General features: G+C 40.9%; 1 protein-coding gene across 4 annotated transcripts; it reads left to right on the plus strand.

Annotated features, from left to right (window-relative positions):
* Positions 1–418: 418 nt before the first annotated feature.
* Positions 419–14,972, plus strand: kdm3b (lysine (K)-specific demethylase 3B). 4 transcript variants are annotated; one of them, XM_083891034.1, is made up of 26 exons: positions 419–861; positions 2,885–3,049; positions 3,195–3,308; positions 3,983–4,088; positions 4,516–4,640; positions 4,724–4,783; positions 4,864–5,236; positions 5,336–5,559; positions 5,660–6,824; positions 6,908–7,124; positions 7,213–7,427; positions 7,516–7,668; positions 7,832–7,939; positions 8,055–8,182; positions 8,283–8,580; positions 8,660–8,913; positions 9,063–9,335; positions 9,463–9,634; positions 10,176–10,266; positions 10,734–10,864; positions 11,220–11,333; positions 11,772–11,795; positions 13,339–13,478; positions 13,755–13,931; positions 14,273–14,407; positions 14,737–14,972. In XM_083891034.1, exons 1-26 carry the CDS (start codon positions 655–657, stop codon positions 14,815–14,817), a joined length of 5,250 nt encoding a protein of 1,749 aa, XP_083747160.1. In that variant the 5' UTR covers positions 419–654; the 3' UTR covers positions 14,818–14,972. The 4 variants fall into 4 exon arrangements, with proteins under 4 accessions (XP_083747160.1, XP_083747157.1, XP_083747159.1 ...); XM_083891031.1 differs by having other exon boundaries at positions 4,864–5,559; XM_083891033.1 differs by having other exon boundaries at positions 4,864–5,559; positions 5,696–6,824.
* Positions 14,973–16,268: the final 1,296 nt, after the last annotated feature.

The following is a 16,268-nucleotide window of genomic DNA, read 5'->3' on the forward strand; positions in this document are numbered from 1 at the left end:
ATAGACCCCAACATCCAATTTCAACAACAACGAATCAACGATGCAGCATTTAAAAACATATTGTAAAACTGGATTGGGCTTGTTCTCGGGTCTTTCTTACTCCTTTCAAATACAGAACGATTTATTTTTGTTTTAATATAGTTCTTTATATTATATATCTTATATATATCTTATCTAATTTACTGTCAATATTATTATAAAATAATAAAACTCCATCCGTCCACTCTCGGCGAGGTGTTAACACTGCGGAAAATCCTGCGGAAAAACAAAGCATTCTACAGCGCACCGTTTAAGCCGTGGCGCTGCACAGGCCAGTCGCTAGAGGTCACTGTTTCCACACACACATATGCTCTTCGCTGTCTCCGCAGTGCTGCTCGTCGACGAGGAGTGCGTTTGATTGTTGCAGGGTTCAATGGCGGACAGAGCAAGAGAGTTGGGCTAGCACCGAGGACAATAACACCTATAACCGGTCTATTCCTCGGTCCGCCACTGCGTGCCCGCGGGTACAACGGGCGAGGGGAAGTCTCTCGAGCGTTACCGTCGGTTACAAAGTCGCTGTCGCGGGTTTTTGCTCGTCCTTTGCCGCTTTGCACTTCCCATCCCGGACGAAGAAGTTACATCGTTGATGGTGGCTCACTAGCTTGCGTGCAAACCATGGGGGACTCTCTCGAATTGATAGGGAAGCGTCTGCTTTTGCTCCTCGACGACGGAAGGTCAGCGAATGGAACCGAGTCGGAGAAAGCTGCCTGGGCCCGGGACTGGCTCCGGGGTACTGTGCGGGCGGTGAGCGTCATCGGCCTAGCCGCTCCTGAGGTTAGCGAAGCAGAGGCGACAACAACAACCCCCGCAGCAGGGCTGACGGTCAGTGTTTACATACAATTGACGCCGTACTTCATAACGAACTGCCGCACAGTAGATACCAACAGCGCTTACCAGTGATAAAGTTTGTTTTAGCATTGTTTAATAATGTCTTATTCGTCACTGTCGATACGTTTGTCAGCAGTTAACGTTAGCCTACAAGTCGCGTCCAGCAAGTGAAGCCAAACTCGAGGCCGGGGATTTTGTGGCCTTTGCTTTGTTCGCTTCATTTTAGCTTTTCAACGAATGACATTCAGTACTGACAATATTATTTTTTTCCCCACAGCAACAAACTACAAACTTCACATGTTTTAGAACCATTAAAACCATATCAATATTGTCTTTAAAGCAACGGCAGCAGTGAATTACAGCATAAGACTGTCCGTTTGTCGAATCAAAGGCCTCCGACGTTTACGGTGAACCAGGAATTGACATTAGGACAAAACTGACAAACGTCAAAGTTTTTGATTTATTCATATTAAAGAAAATAACATGTATTCTTGTCAGAGATATGCGTAGACACATGTACAGCTAGATTTCCTTTTTGATTTTAAGTGGGGCCGTGGGTGACCTACATTTAAGCCACACATTTTATTGGTTAAAGACATTCGCGAGTGTTGTGAGACATAACGGGATTATAAGATGAATTCCATAAGTTAAACACAATTTAAATACACATTAAATTTAACACAAAGAAGCATACTATTTTTTTCGTCATGAATTGTATTATTATTATTAAAAAAATCGTATCATCCGCCTATAGTTTTTCTTTCCCCACAGGTCAATATGACAGTGATTGAAATGTGTTTCACACGACACATTTTGATGTGCTGCATGTCATTTGGGAGAAAAAGGGGGTTCTCAGTCTCTTACAAATTGCTTAGAGCCAATGGAATTGTAGGAAATAAGGCACTAATATATTCAAAGTCTGAAAATAATATTTAACGTCTTAAAATACTACATGTAAACATGGTTACACTTATGATTAATATAAAGAATTGGTATGAATATATGTGCACTTGATTTTTATCAGTATTAACCACCACTTACAAGTGTTTTCAAAACATGAATATAATATTTATGCATTGTGTTAAGTTGGAACACACAATTGCTATCAAACATTTTACCTCGGCTTTGCAACTGTCTCTTTTTAATAAATGTTAGATGTTCTTTCTGTCTCTTCAATAAAGTGGAGAATCAAATTTTAGTTGCTAGCTATTATTTCACTTAGTGGCAAAAATGTTATCTGTATGTAGACTCATTTAAACTTTTTATTGTGATAGCCTTTTGTGCCATATCGCCTAGTATTCTATGCTTTTGCTCCATGGTTCTTAAGGTTCTATTGTAATCAGTATTGCAATGTCAGTGATTTACTCTCTGTTAAGGCATATGTAAACATAAAATAAACATTTAAATAAATAAAACAGCCAATTGTTACAGTTGAATCGGGCGTGTTTGATTGGCGGGTGAATATCATATAAACAGTTTAATCATCAACTTTCAAGTGTCAAGATAATGATTGATAGGCCCTCCTCGTAATCCTACCTGAGGACCTTCTTATGTGAGTTTGTTTGTTTCTTAAGCCATGTTTTCATCGAGTGGAACAGTAGTACCAAAATAACCAAAAAATAATTGTTTATTTATTATTTATTTATTATATATATGGTAAACTGGTAAGGTCAGGTTAGAGCTAGTCAGCTGTCAGGGGCGGAGCCGGTGTTGTCTGTTGTGTTGCGTTTGCGTCGGTATGATGTAGTCAGTACGATGTCACTTTATGTATATCACTTCCGCGACTATCGGGCACAGCCCTCACCCTTCCTACCAAAGTGCACAAATTGAAATTTGTCTAAAGTTTAGTAAAGTGTATAATAAGGTCTTGAAGGCTGATGAGGATTTGTCAATGGTGACTAACTACTAGTTTGATTTGATTGTTCTGTCATTTAAATGCAAAGTCTGATTTGATCTGGACAGCAAAGCACTTTATGTTTATGTTCTGATTTCTTTCTGTGTTTTTTTCCAACTGTAGGTATTTGTGGAATTCGAGAATGCTTCGCAGCGCTGTTCCTGGGTGCAGGTATATGATGAAGGAGTGAAAGCTGTGTTGGTAGAAGATTCTGTTGTTTGGGCCAATCGGAGTGATGGCGCTGGGGCAACAGGAGCTCCGGCATCAGCCACTGCCTGGCCTGCTCTGGTGAGTCCATATTTGTACATTGGATGGGATTGGATTGCATATTGAATTTTAATTCGATTTTGACATCACCAGTTTTTACTTTCACATATTTTATTCAGCTCTGTCAAGTATTTTTCCGATTCAAATACGTTTTTCCTTTTCTCAGGTATTCCGCTCCCTGGTGGATAGAGTGGGTTTAGGGTCGATGGTTCCTGTGGAGTATTTTGGCAACAAGACTTTTGAGTTCCTGTCTGATAACAAAACTATCCAGAGGTTTGAGGTGTGTAATTTTGGCTTGTTAATTATTCATTGTAATGTTAGTTTATATTCCAACCAGTTGATTTACAGGAAACAAATTACAACTTTAACCCCCAAATATCTATAGCAGGATTTCTCTGGTCCTGGGAACCCACTTAACCGTTTCCTTGCTTCATCACACCAGATTCAAATAAAAGGCTCATTATCTAAAGTATATTATTAGTTTAAAAGCACTTAATATTACAGAGAAACTGAAATAAAATATTTTGCCGGAAGGAAAAAGCACAATATACAATATTACAATGCTGTGTTGCATAAATAAGTTCTTATTGCTTATTATGTTGTTGACTTTTATTCAGTCACATTTTAAGACACAGCTTATTGGTAAAATAAGTTTAAAATATTTACAAAGAGCTCTGGGGGGGAAAAATAGGTCACATCAATAAGAATTGGAAACATTTTTCTGTTCAGCATCTTGTGTATTCTGGTTCTTATGACTGTAGCTTAAACAGCTCTAGGATATTTTTACTAGACAAATCATATTTATATAGGACAAAAGAAAGCTGTGTTACATCAGTCTAATAATGAGAACTCGGTTGCAATTCTATGTTCTCATGCAATATTCGCTTTTGTTGTTCCAAAGTATTGCTGTATTGGTAGCACAATTTCAGGATAGTGCATTGTGTCTCTGTACAGGTTGATAAAGACATAAGACACCCATTAGTGCTGGAGCAGCCAACTCTGCTGTCAGCCATCTCCAGCTGGCGTACTGACTTTGAACTGCAAGAGATCTTCAGGAAGGGTAACACACCATGTTCATAATTTTTGTGGTTCATTCTCTTGGGTATTTTGCAAATTTTCCCATATGATATTTTGATTCGGGGACCAGCTCCAACTAGCAACACATTCATTAGTTTTCATTCAAAAATACTTAAGCATTTGTCACTCAGTGTTGATAAAAGTTGATAAAAACCCCAATATACTAACAGTGACATTTTAAAGCGTAGCACTGACAATGTTTTTATATGTTTGTATACTATTCCAGCATTTGCCATTGATGAATACACGGAATTCTGTCATACTATGCAGGCATAATGCAGCTTAGCTGTTGTTGTTTTACTCTTCAGACAAGAGCAATACATTTAATCCAGTGTACCATTCATTCTCCAGCATGCATGTTATTTTGAATCTCGCAGAATGTAAGTTTTATTTTTGCCACTGTTGTGTAGGATCATACACTATTCAAGGACGCAGGGTTCTTGTGTACCAACCAGAATTTGAGGAGTGCTGGGCCTCAGGACTGGTCTCACAGCATGATCCTATCTCACACATTATGGAGATAAGCTTGGATAAGGTAAATGACCCTCAAGTTTTGAGTGAACGCAATCTGCTCATGGTGTAAAAGGATGCCTCTTGAATATCTTGTCTTTGTTGTAGGGAGAAGAGAATCAGATTGTAGATCCACGTGTGATACATGTCATGCTGGCACAGGAGGAGGTGAGGTTATAATAAAACAATCTTATGTTCCTATACATTTCATTGAAGAAGTATTTTAATTATATATGTCTTGCTTTTAGCTTGGTAAGAGTGGGCGGCGAAGGAAGGACAGTGACACAGTAAAGGGTGATACTGGACGCAGACGTAGGACTGCCTCTGAAGGTGAGGATGACTTGAACTTGAAACGTTTTAAAGGAGCAGGAGATGCAGGAGCAAACACACAGAACTGTGTCGACTCCACCAAAACCCCATTGGAGGGCATGGGTATCTGGGCTGGAGACTCTGGTGAAAGAGTCAGCAGCACAACCAAAAATGGAGGCTCTTCAGAGGGAACCTTTCCTCAAGGTATTGTGCCATCCCCCAGTGCCTCACTCCAACTGGACCAGGCAAATGCTGCTACTCCTCGTTATCCAGCTCACGTCAAAGAAAATGGTCGCCCCCTTTCAACACAAGGTGCAGCAGACTCCACCACCAACGTTGCTCATACCCCCACGCCACCTCCCCTCAAACCAGCCCCCTCTCCCTTCTCCACCACATCTTTTCCCTCTTTAGGCCAGATGCCAAGCCTGGTCCCTGGAGCTCATGCCCCCAAGGCCTCCCCATCCCCCCAGCCAGACCGAGAGGAGGCCTCTCAGTCATCCTTTTCCAAAACAGCTGCTCTTGTTTCACCAGGCCCCGTCACTATTTCTTGGTCGCAGGACAGTGGCCCTAGTGTGGCACTTTCTGCCTCTGTGGGTTTTAGTCCTAAAGCACCTGCCTGGGGAAGCCAGACGGAGGTAAGACAACCAGTATTGTGAAAATACTTCTGTCTCTGTTTAATCATTATATTCTTCATACATACATATTTATCCTTACCTTTACTGTTTTTCCCCTAAGGGCTCTAAAACTGCCTTGGGTTTTCGTTTGCCCCAGGCTTTACCAGTTGGTCCTGTATTTGGAGATGTTACCTCTCAAACCAATGGAGGTCCTACCACTACAACAACCACCCAGGACACTCCCAGACCTTTTGGCTTTGGCTTTGGTGCAGCAAAGCATGAGAGTCAATCTCAACAAGACAAAAACTTGTTTTTCCAGTGCATGACCCAGAATTCTGGTCCTAGCCCAAGCCTAACTGCTGGTCAGACACAATCCAAGGACAACTACTTCACTTCTGTGTCTGAGGGCCTGAATAAAGAGCCCCCAAGCCTTTTTAAGTCTGCAACCTCCACTGAAGGGCCGAAAAATCTTGACCAGTCCAAAGTGCCTGAGACCCATCCAACAGGAAATGGAATAATCAACAAATCATCCCTAGCCTTCCAAGGTATAGTTGGCTCTGCAGGAGGGAAAACCTCTAATCTAGCCCAAAGTGCTTCTAAAATAAGCAGTAATAATGGAACTTCTTCAGGTGGCTTAGGCCTGCAAACCAGTTTTGCTTCTCCAGATAGCCACCAGAACCTTTTTCTGCAAGCCTCTAAAGAGCCCACTAATCCATTTCTGGCTTATGGGGACAAAACATCCCACATACCCTTTGCTGGACTGAGTGGGGCTGAGGCGCAGTCCCTGGGTTCTGCCTCAGACAGCAAGTCAAACCTCTTCACCATGGTGGAGCCACCCAAGGGAATTCTGTCTTCCCCTTTCCCAGCAATCTCAGCAGCTGCTTCACCCAGCTCTTCCTTCTCTACAGCAACGGCCCCATCCCAAATGTCACAGAGTGAAGAAGCTGTGAAAAAGGAGGAGCAAGAGGTTGGGGAGATGCCGACATCCACCTCAGGCGGTCACATGCTGGGAAGCACTGGTCGTGGTGGAATGGATGCAGACTCCATGTCCTTTGACCAGAGCCAGTCTCAGAAGTTTACCCTAGAGGAAAGAAGCCAAGCATCAAAACATGACTCTGACTCTAGCAGCAACAGTGACTTGTCAGACTTGAGTGAGAATGAGGAGGGTCTGGAGAAAGGCCAAGTCCCAGGGGGACCACCACACCCTTCCAAGGATGTGGCCATGTTACAGAAAACTAAAGTCCAAGGGGCTTCAAAGGGCCGTCCACGTAACAAGCCTTTCAAAGGTAAGACTTATTGATACTTAAAAATGTTCTGTGTCCATCATGTTTCCAACCTCAGTGAATTAACATAAAATTGTGTCCTCCAGTTGGCCAATCTGTCTTAAAAGACCAGAGCAAGGTGCGACGTTTGAAGCAGTCTGGTGAGTCTTTTCTCCAGGATGGTTCCTGCATTAATGTGGCCCCTCACTTGCACAAGTGCCGTGAGTGTCGACTGGAGCGTTATCGTAAAAGTCGAAATACAGATGAAGATAGCGAAGATGACGACGATCCAAATGTATCCTGCCGTTTCTTCCACTTCAGAAGGTATTGATTATGTACTTGTGAGGATGCAAACTAACTATTACAAACTAAGATTTGTCAGTGATTTAACTTTGTTTTTGTCTGTGACCAGGTTGGCATTCACACGTAAAGGTATACTGCGTGTGGAAGGTTTTCTGAGTCCTCAACAGAGTGATTCTATGGCTATGAGTTTATGGCTACCTGTACCAGCTGTCCAAGAGGGGCTTGACCTTGATACATCCAAGTACATTCTGGCCAATGTGGGAGACCAGTTTTGCCAGTTGGTCATGTCCGAGAAGGAGGCCATGATGATGGTGGAACCTCACCGTGAGTAAATCAGCATCTGGCTAATCTCAGCCTGTTTTCTTTTCATGTATTTAATCAAATTTATTTTCCTCTTTGGCCTTTTCTACAGAGAAAGTGGCTTGGAAACGTGCTGTGCGAGGTGTCAGAGAAATGTGTGACGTGTGTGAGACCACCCTGTTCAACATCCACTGGGTGTGCAGAAAGTGTGGATTTGGAGTTTGTCTGGACTGCTATCGGCTCCGCAGGAACAGGCCAAGGGAGGGTGAGCTAATACAATGCATTCAGAGACAGTTTAACCATTTTGTTAAATTAACTTATTAACATTTTTTGTATTTTTCTGATAGACATGTTGACAAAGTTCATACCAAATACTCTTTTTAGGTTTACTTCCTTGAAAATAAAGCTCAGTGTGATATTTCCTTTAGATGTTGATGAAGGTCCAGAGGATGACGTTTTCTCTTGGTTGAAATGTGCTAAAGGTCAACCCCATGAGCCACAGAATCTCATGCCTACACAGATTATACCTGGGACAGGTAACTTGCATTTTAAATCATACATCTAGATATCCCAGATATCAGCGTATCAAGTGATGTTTTAGATTAACAGCTGTAATACTAGATTTTATTGCCTTTCTTTTCTTTTTTAAAGCTCTTTACAACATAGGGGACATGGTGCATTCAGCAAGAGGCAAGTGGGGTATCAAGGCCAATTGTCCTTGTGCTAGCAGACAAACCAAGCCACTTGTGCGCCCTATTGCTCCCAATGGAATTTCACAGGTACTGTTGTGCCACCACACCTCTTTCTAAGTCGGCATACCTAAAGTTCTCGCATTTTAAACATAAATATTGAAACATTTGGTTGTGCTTGTCTCTGCAGTCTTCAACAAGCGTTGGTGGTGGCCTTGCAACTGTACCTCTTAGTATTGGCACCATTCCAAAATCAGAGGGCGAATCCTCAGTGATTAAAACAGAAACTCCACAAACAGTCACACCATCAGACAGTGGAGGTGGGGAAAGTGTTGGTAGTACAAATAACTCCCCCAGTGGTACATCCTCCCCCTCTAACCTCCCCCAGTCCTCTGCCAAGGAATCACGCTCATCTGGAGAGGGTAACAGCTCTGCTCTGCACTGGTTGGCAGACTTGGCTACACAGAAAACCAAGGATGATACCAAGGGTAAGAAGGAAAAATCCAATAAACTGTAATCTGAGCACCTAAAAATCTACATTAAAGTAACATTACTATTTTCTTCCAGAATCTGGTTCACTTCGTTCTATGATGAGCCGAGATAGCCGGCCTCCTTTTGGCCTAGACTCACTTAGTGCCCTGTCGAAGCCTTCTGCATCAAGCCCTAAGCTATTTAATAGCCTGTTGTTGGGCTCCAGTATGGCCCACTCCAAACCCGAAGGGTCCAGTCTCCGGGATCTGCTCAACTCCGGACCTGGAAAACTCCCACAAGGCCCTGGAGAGAGCGGGGTGCCATTCCCCTCCGTCTTCACCTCTGCGGGTGTACGTATAAACTTATATTAATCTATATTAATCCACTTAAGCAGTGTCTTCTTGGAAAAATCAGCTGTTAAATGTTGCGGTCAAGTTTTAAAGGAGACATACTAGGGGGAACGTACACAGCTGACTAACACTCCTGCTGTGTTTGTTAGAATGACAAGCTGAAGAGCAGCCTCCCAAACTTCCTGGATCACATCATCGCCTCTGTTGTGGAGACCAAGAAGGCAGAAGGCCGTCGCACTGGGGCAACTGAAGGTGGCGAACTTTCCGTGTTGGGGGGCCGTAAAGAGGGAGTGATGGGCCTTAGTGTTTTAGAACCTCATACATCACACTCCTGGCTCTGTGATGGAAGACTCCTCTGCCTACAGGACCCCAGCAACACTAACAACTGGAAGATATTTAGAGAGTGCTGGAAGCAGGGACAAGTAAGAACAGTTTGAATGAAGTATGAGAGAGTCTGATGGGTAGCTGTTGGGAAAAATCGGTTGAAAATTAACTGTGTTGACTTCTATTATTCTGTCCACTGGCTAATCTCTGCTCCTTGGTGTCCAGCCTGTTTTGGTTTCAGGGATTCATCGACGTCTGAAGCAAGATTTATGGCGACCAGAAGCTTTCAGTAGGGAGTTTGGAGATCAGGATGTAGATCTGGTCAACTGTAGAAGCTGTGCTATCATCTCTGATGTAAAGGTGCGAGAATTCTGGGACGGCTTCCAGGTCATTCACAGTGAGTACACCAACTATTTTATAAACAATTTGATAGGGCTGCACAATATTGTAAATCTATTGCTATCGTGGTATCAACATGTGTAATGTACATAAAGCAAATGCTTGAACTGAGATGACACACACTCACCCCACAACGGGGGGTGAGTGTGTGTCATGTGTCATAATGAATTTAAACCAGGCTAAAATATCAGCGCATGTGAACTAGCAATATGATGATATTTGTTTTTTTTGTTTGGGTTTCACAGTAAAGAGGGGTTAATACATACAAACTCAACACTTTTCTGATATATATTTGTAAATCATTTAAACCATATCCCCCGCCACTTAAAAATTATGTACTACTTTGTGGTCTGTCACAAAAAAAACATTAAAATACATATAAATCTGTGGTTGTAACATGACAAAATGTGGAAAAGTTCAAGGTGGATGAATACTTATGCCAGGTACTATATGCCTGCCTCTGTGTTTTTGTAATGCAATCAGTCAAAATAGTGGCGTATAATGCGTTTTATTGTTGTGGTTTTTCTTAATGAATGCAGAGAGACTGAAAGATGCTGATGGACAGCCCATGGTGTTGAAGTTAAAGGATTGGCCTCCATGTGAAGACTTCAGGGACATGATGCCTACACGGTGAGGAGTCCAGAAATATGTTCAAATATGTTTTTCATTTCTTGAGGGTGTTGTTTATAAATTAGAATTGAACTACTTATTTAGAATTGTGTGTGTCATGTGTGGTTATAAATAAACTACAGTAGTGTTCCTTAATATATCTCACAGGAGGAGGGTCAACATTTTTTCATCAAATCACCTGGAATCAGTTATTTTTATTTATTGTCTGAGTGTTGAACAATTTCTGGCAACCTGATGATTTGTCTCACATTTTGGTAACTTCATTTGCACACTTACCTCATGTTGAAATAGCTTAGTCATCTGTATATTACCTCGATGAATATTTGTCTGGACTAGTTGTTTCTCAGTTGTATTTGTAAGAATATTTTTTTTTAATGTATCTTAGTATTGCTTAAAGATTAATAGTTGAATCTGAGTTTGAACTCCTACTTATGTAAGTCGTTTACTCCTTTAATTTCTCATCCCAGGTTTGACGATCTGATGGACAACCTCCCTTTGCCTGAGTACACAAAAAGAGATGGTCGATTAAACCTTGCTGCCCGTCTCCCCAACTTTTTTGTGCGTCCTGACCTTGGTCCTAAGATGTATAATGCCTATGGTGAGTAGGATTTACCTTTTTTTTTTATGGTTTGTATTTATATAGCGCTTTTCTAGCCTTGATGATCACTCAAATCTGCTTTACACTGCAGTTTTGCCATTCACCGTTTCACTCACACTTTCATATAGTGGATCTATGTGCAGCACATTTTCTGTCACTCATCTTCTATACCCATTCACATGGCACAGCTGTCAGGAGCAGTCGGTAATCGAACCTTCAATTTGAAAGACGACTCGCTCTACCACTGAGCTACCGTCGCCCCTGTCACTGTAGTAAAACGTGTTGTCTTTCTATCCTTTTCAATATGTGACACATTTGACTTCATCTTCTCTCTCACTGTCTCCCTACTCATAAGGATTAATCTCAAGTGAAGACAGGAAGGTGGGAACAACTAACCTCCATCTGGATGTGTCTGATGCTGTCAATGTCATGGTTTACGTTGGCATTCCTGAAGATAATCATGAGCAAGGTCAGAGAACCTAAACACACCCTGCTCTTCTCTCTCTCTGTCACACACAGACACACACATCACTTGTAATACATAGATTTGGCAATTATACATTATCAAAAACACAACAAAGGACATCAGTTTTGTGAAAACAAATGTTGTCTTCTGCAACACTACATGCATCTTTATTTAATTTTTTTTTTTAAATAAATACTAAACCCTTTCTGCACAATATAAAAGAAGGTAAGAAGACTGAAATCACTTCTAAGATTGAATATAACCCACTTTGCCTTTTAAATTTCCTCTCTCAAATAATCTGAAAATGAACATTTTCAGAACTGTTTTGTCATGTTTATACTGTTTGAATTGGTCTTGGTTTGATTGGCTTGGATAGGGCCATGAAAACACCCTCAACTGGGTCTCGATTATTTACATTGTGGCAACATTTCTCATTCACAGAGGCAGATCTCTCTGGACACCAAGGTGTGTAGATTTTCAGTTGTATCAATACAGCAGCATGCCCTTCTTCTTGACTAACTCCCTCTCTGTACTCCTCCACCATATCCTCATGTTATTATATGTGCAGTACAGGCCAGAGCACTGGAACCCATCTGTTATTTTTTTCTGTGGCATGTTTTGTGTCCCATTCTATATTTCGTTGTGAATGCCACATTTGCACATTTATTTTATCGTCTTTCTTCGGAGATGCTTACTTTCCCCTTCTTAATTGATTTCTGTTGTCAAAAAGTGGTCTGGGGTTTAAGTCAAATAAGTCATGTGAATTCTATGAATTGACATGGAGTTGACACTAGATCTCCTACTTAACAGCAGTGTGAGTATCTGGTCGCTGGTAGCATTGGGTGAACTGTGCTCTGGTCCTAACAATGTGGGAGAATTATTTGATGAAGGGCATCCAGAATTGACATTCATATTTCCTCTAAGGTGTGCTGTTGTCACGCACCGCTACCCTCTCTTCTTTTGAATCTTATTCAACTATCATATGCATTCATTGGGGGCATTATAAACATCACAAGCAGCAAATATTACTAAAGGTAGTAGTTGAAGTGAGAAAAATTATTTCATGAAATTTAAATCAGGTTTATAAATACATGTAACGTTCAGCTGTGTTCTCAGCACCATTTACTGATGTAAATGTTTTTGGTCACTTTCCTCAATATACACACGATGTTAGTGAATGATGAGAACCACTGGGAACAAACTGGTTCAGGCTGGTGAAATACAAGGGTCCACTGAATGAATAAATGAGTTTGCTTCCATTTACAGTTTTTCTTTATGAAGTGTATATATTAGTGTATTTAGTCAGTAGTGATACCCTAGCTGCTCTGTATGATCAACTGTAGGCCTTGAATGCAGACATTGTGTTAGTAAATGTGATTGTGTAGTTGTAACTTGTCCTCTTCTGGACTTGGGGTTCTCAACTGGTCCAGCTACAGGATTCACTCTAGAAAAATAAGTCACGTTTCAATGATTTATTTCCCTCAAACAGTTGAGGACAATGCATTGAGGATCTCCCCATCTGTGTGTGGATAACATTAGCAATTCTCCATCCAGCAGCTTCCTTTCCTTGCAGGTTAATGTCCACTTGACTACACTGAGTGTGTTTACACATGCTCCCCATGTTGTTTTAAATTCCAAGATGAAAATACTTTAAAAATTAAATTGCTGTGGCACTCAAACCTACTGTCCACTTCTAGGGGATCACGGAATCATGAGCCACCAGTTGAGAACTACAGCCAACAGTATGATGGATGTACATTGAAAGAAATGCAAATTTATCGATAGTCCAGGTCACTGCCCTAGAAGTGAAGCTTGTTATATTTAGTCAGCCACTGAATTGAAATGTATAAAACAAAGTTATATTTAATTGACAGTTACTGCCCAAATGTTTATTTTTAGAAGCCATTTTAAAAAGAATGTCAACTGTAAACTCCTGTCATTGAAGAGAGACTGTTTATGACTATTTGGTCCCCTATGTTTGCATTGCTGTTTATGTTTGATACTCCAGAGGTCATGACCACCATTGAAGAGGGCGATGTGGATGAAATGACAAAGCGGAGGGTGTACGAGGCAAAGGAGAAACCCGGTGCACTGTGGCACATCTATGCTGCCAAGGATGCTGAAAAGATCAGAGAGCTGCTCCGCAAGGTTAGCAGCCAGTCAACGACTTTGAATTGAAAATATTATCCAATCTCTGAAGGCTGAACATGTGAAAAGATTTTCACCTTAGATCCAGAGTTCTTTAAAAAGACAGTGAGAGTGATGAAGGGTATGATTAGTACACTACCTGTGAATGATACATGTCAATATGATATGTGGCTGAAGAGATGCCATCATCTGATTTCCAACAACGACCAAACATTAACTGTGTGGTTCACATTCATTGGCTGCATTAAACAATGTTCATCTATATCTGTGTGTCAGGTGGGAGAGGAACAGGGTCAAGAAAACCCTCCAGATCACGACCCCATTCATGACCAGAGCTGGTACCTGGAACAAGTGCTCCGCCGTAGGCTCTATGAAGAATATGGAGTCCAGGGCTGGGCCATTGTACAGTTCTTGGGAGATGCTGTATTCATCCCAGCTGGAGCACCACACCAGGTTAGAATAAACAAACTGGATATGCATATCCCACAATTTCATCCACTGATGGATAAGGTTCTGCCTTTGGTCTTTGAGCAACACATCTCAAAAGATACAGGGCATGCTTTTTAAAAAATATTTCTGGGGATGTAGGTTGTGGCCTAAGAAGACATTATATGTTGGTTCTAATTTGGACTTAGATAAACAAAAAACTAACATTACAATATTGACACCTTGGTGTACAGTTGCGCTCTCCGAGTGCTTTCTCTGGTTTATCAATGGCCCTTGATTTAACATTTGTGTCCCTGTTATCTCCTCTCATTCACTGGTTTGCTCATTCTCTGTGCTTGCCCTCCCAGGTGCACAACTTGTACAGTTGTATCAAGGTGGCTGAGGACTTTGTATCTCCTGAGCATGTGAGGCACTGTTTTAGATTGACCCAGGAGTTCAGGCATCTGTCCACCACTCATACAAACCACGAAGACAAGCTCCAGGTGTGTGTGTGTGTGTGCCTTTCTCTCATATTTTAAACCCATTTACATCAATTATGTGTTTGTATTTTGGGAATGTGGAGTAAGGTATATGCCTGTGTGTAAGTGTATTACACACCATAACCCATTGAGAAGCATTGTTTGAAAATATTCTCATTAAAACTGAGGGTTTTATCATGCTCTACAGACACGTGAAATGTATTACATTTATTTATTGCATAATTGTCCATTTCTGACAATAGCTGGCAGTCAGTATGAGGTATTGTTTTAAGACAGGAAGCTGTTTTCTCATCTCACTTATTTAACAAAGTCATCCTGTTGTTTTTCCTCAGGTGAAGAACATAATCTATCACGCAGTTAAGGACGCTATTGGGACGCTGAAGGCTAATGAACCTAAACTAGCACGTCCGTAGTTCATCCTTAACCCAAGACAACCAGCCTCTGAAGACCACACCACTACGTACTCAAACACACACACACACACACACGGTATTACAAACCTGCATACACAAGCTGCAGCGTACAGAGATGGAGTGAGGGTTTGTTTGGAGGGTAAACATTTGTTTTTGGGGAAGAGCATTTAATCTGGGGAGGGAATAGAGCGGGAGGGGTTAGTCAGTGCTGTGATGAAGGAAAGCCTTTATCGCTGTTACACAGTACACTCAAACTTGCCTAGTTTTTTTTTTCTTGGATTAACTCTGTATTTAAGGTCAGTGTGTTTGTTCAGTTGTTCTTATTGTACATGTATGATGGGAGTAGACGAGTTGAAAGCTGATGTGCCTTCAGCTATCATATAAGTGACTGACAAAATGTGAGTACTGGGCTAACTTTCCTATTATGATGACGTCAATATTATTTTACTTAAGTAGGAGCGAGGTTAACCTGTTTTTGTAGACTTTCTCTTTTGTTGTTGTTGGAGTTTTCAAACAGCTGATTGCTTCTGCTCTCTGTAGCTGACATGAATTTGGGAAGCAGCCAGTGAAGAGAAGCAGACCAAAGTTTTGTATTTTTAGTTTACTTATTTCAGTTTTAGCGTAAGAAATCTTTTCTTTTTATACACAACAAGGTAATGATCAGAAGGACTTCAGAGAGGGACGTTTTTCTAAGTCATGGGTTTGGTCACTTGTCTGTCTCCCATGGACTAAATTAAATGAAGATATCCAACAATGTTGTTCACAGATCCCAATTGCAGCTGTACAGAACTACTGTCCATTAACGTTGTATCAATACATATTGATCTTAGCAGTCTGTTTGATTTTTCACAATAAAATTTACAAAAATTACTGTATGCTTAATGTGTATTTTTACTTTCAAATTCACAGTGCATGCTACAAGGACATCTATAAGACATGAACCAATGTTTATAAATGTCTTTTCTGAATTCGTTCTTCAATGAATTTGTTAATTTCATGAGGTGATGTCAGAAATAAGTGCAATAAATACATTCCATATCCAAAGTTAGAGCAAATCCATCTGAAAAATCGCCTCAGCAAACACTCTTAATATTAAATAATTAGGTAAAGGCATTCAGCACTAGTAGTCTAAATGAGTTTGGCAGCTGAATATTGAGATTCCTAGATTCCATTATAGACAGTTAACAATGTTTAAGTACTCGTGAGTAGAAAAAAGTTTCAAATAACAAAATATTTGTAGTACATTTTGTTTGGATGAGTTCAAATAGTTTTCTGCTTTATGAAGTAAATGGTATATGAAAACACTTCAACTGCCACAGAGCAGTGAGAGGCAGTAATGGAATATTACAGATGCCAACTGCTGTGAAACACCAAAGAAGTTATCAGTTAACAGTTTTGTTAAAACATGCTTCACAACATGCAAAACAATGTACTGAGAATAATATTCTCAT

This window comes from Microchirus variegatus (assembly GCF_963457635.1).
Source record: "Microchirus variegatus genome assembly, chromosome: 6".
Taxonomy (NCBI): domain Eukaryota; kingdom Metazoa; phylum Chordata; class Actinopteri; order Pleuronectiformes; family Soleidae; genus Microchirus; species Microchirus variegatus.

Coding starts and splice junctions, on each gene's coding strand:
- kdm3b (XM_083891031.1), top strand. CDS start 655: ATGGGGGACTCTCTCGAATTGATAGGGAAGCGTCTGCTTTTGCTCCTC. Junction 5,560..5,659: donor CCTGGGGAAGCCAGACGGAG/GTAAGACAACCA, acceptor TTTTCCCCTAAG/GGCTCTAAAACTGCCTTGGG. Junction 9,635..10,175: donor CGGCTTCCAGGTCATTCACA/GTGAGTACACCA, acceptor TAATGAATGCAG/AGAGACTGAAAGATGCTGAT.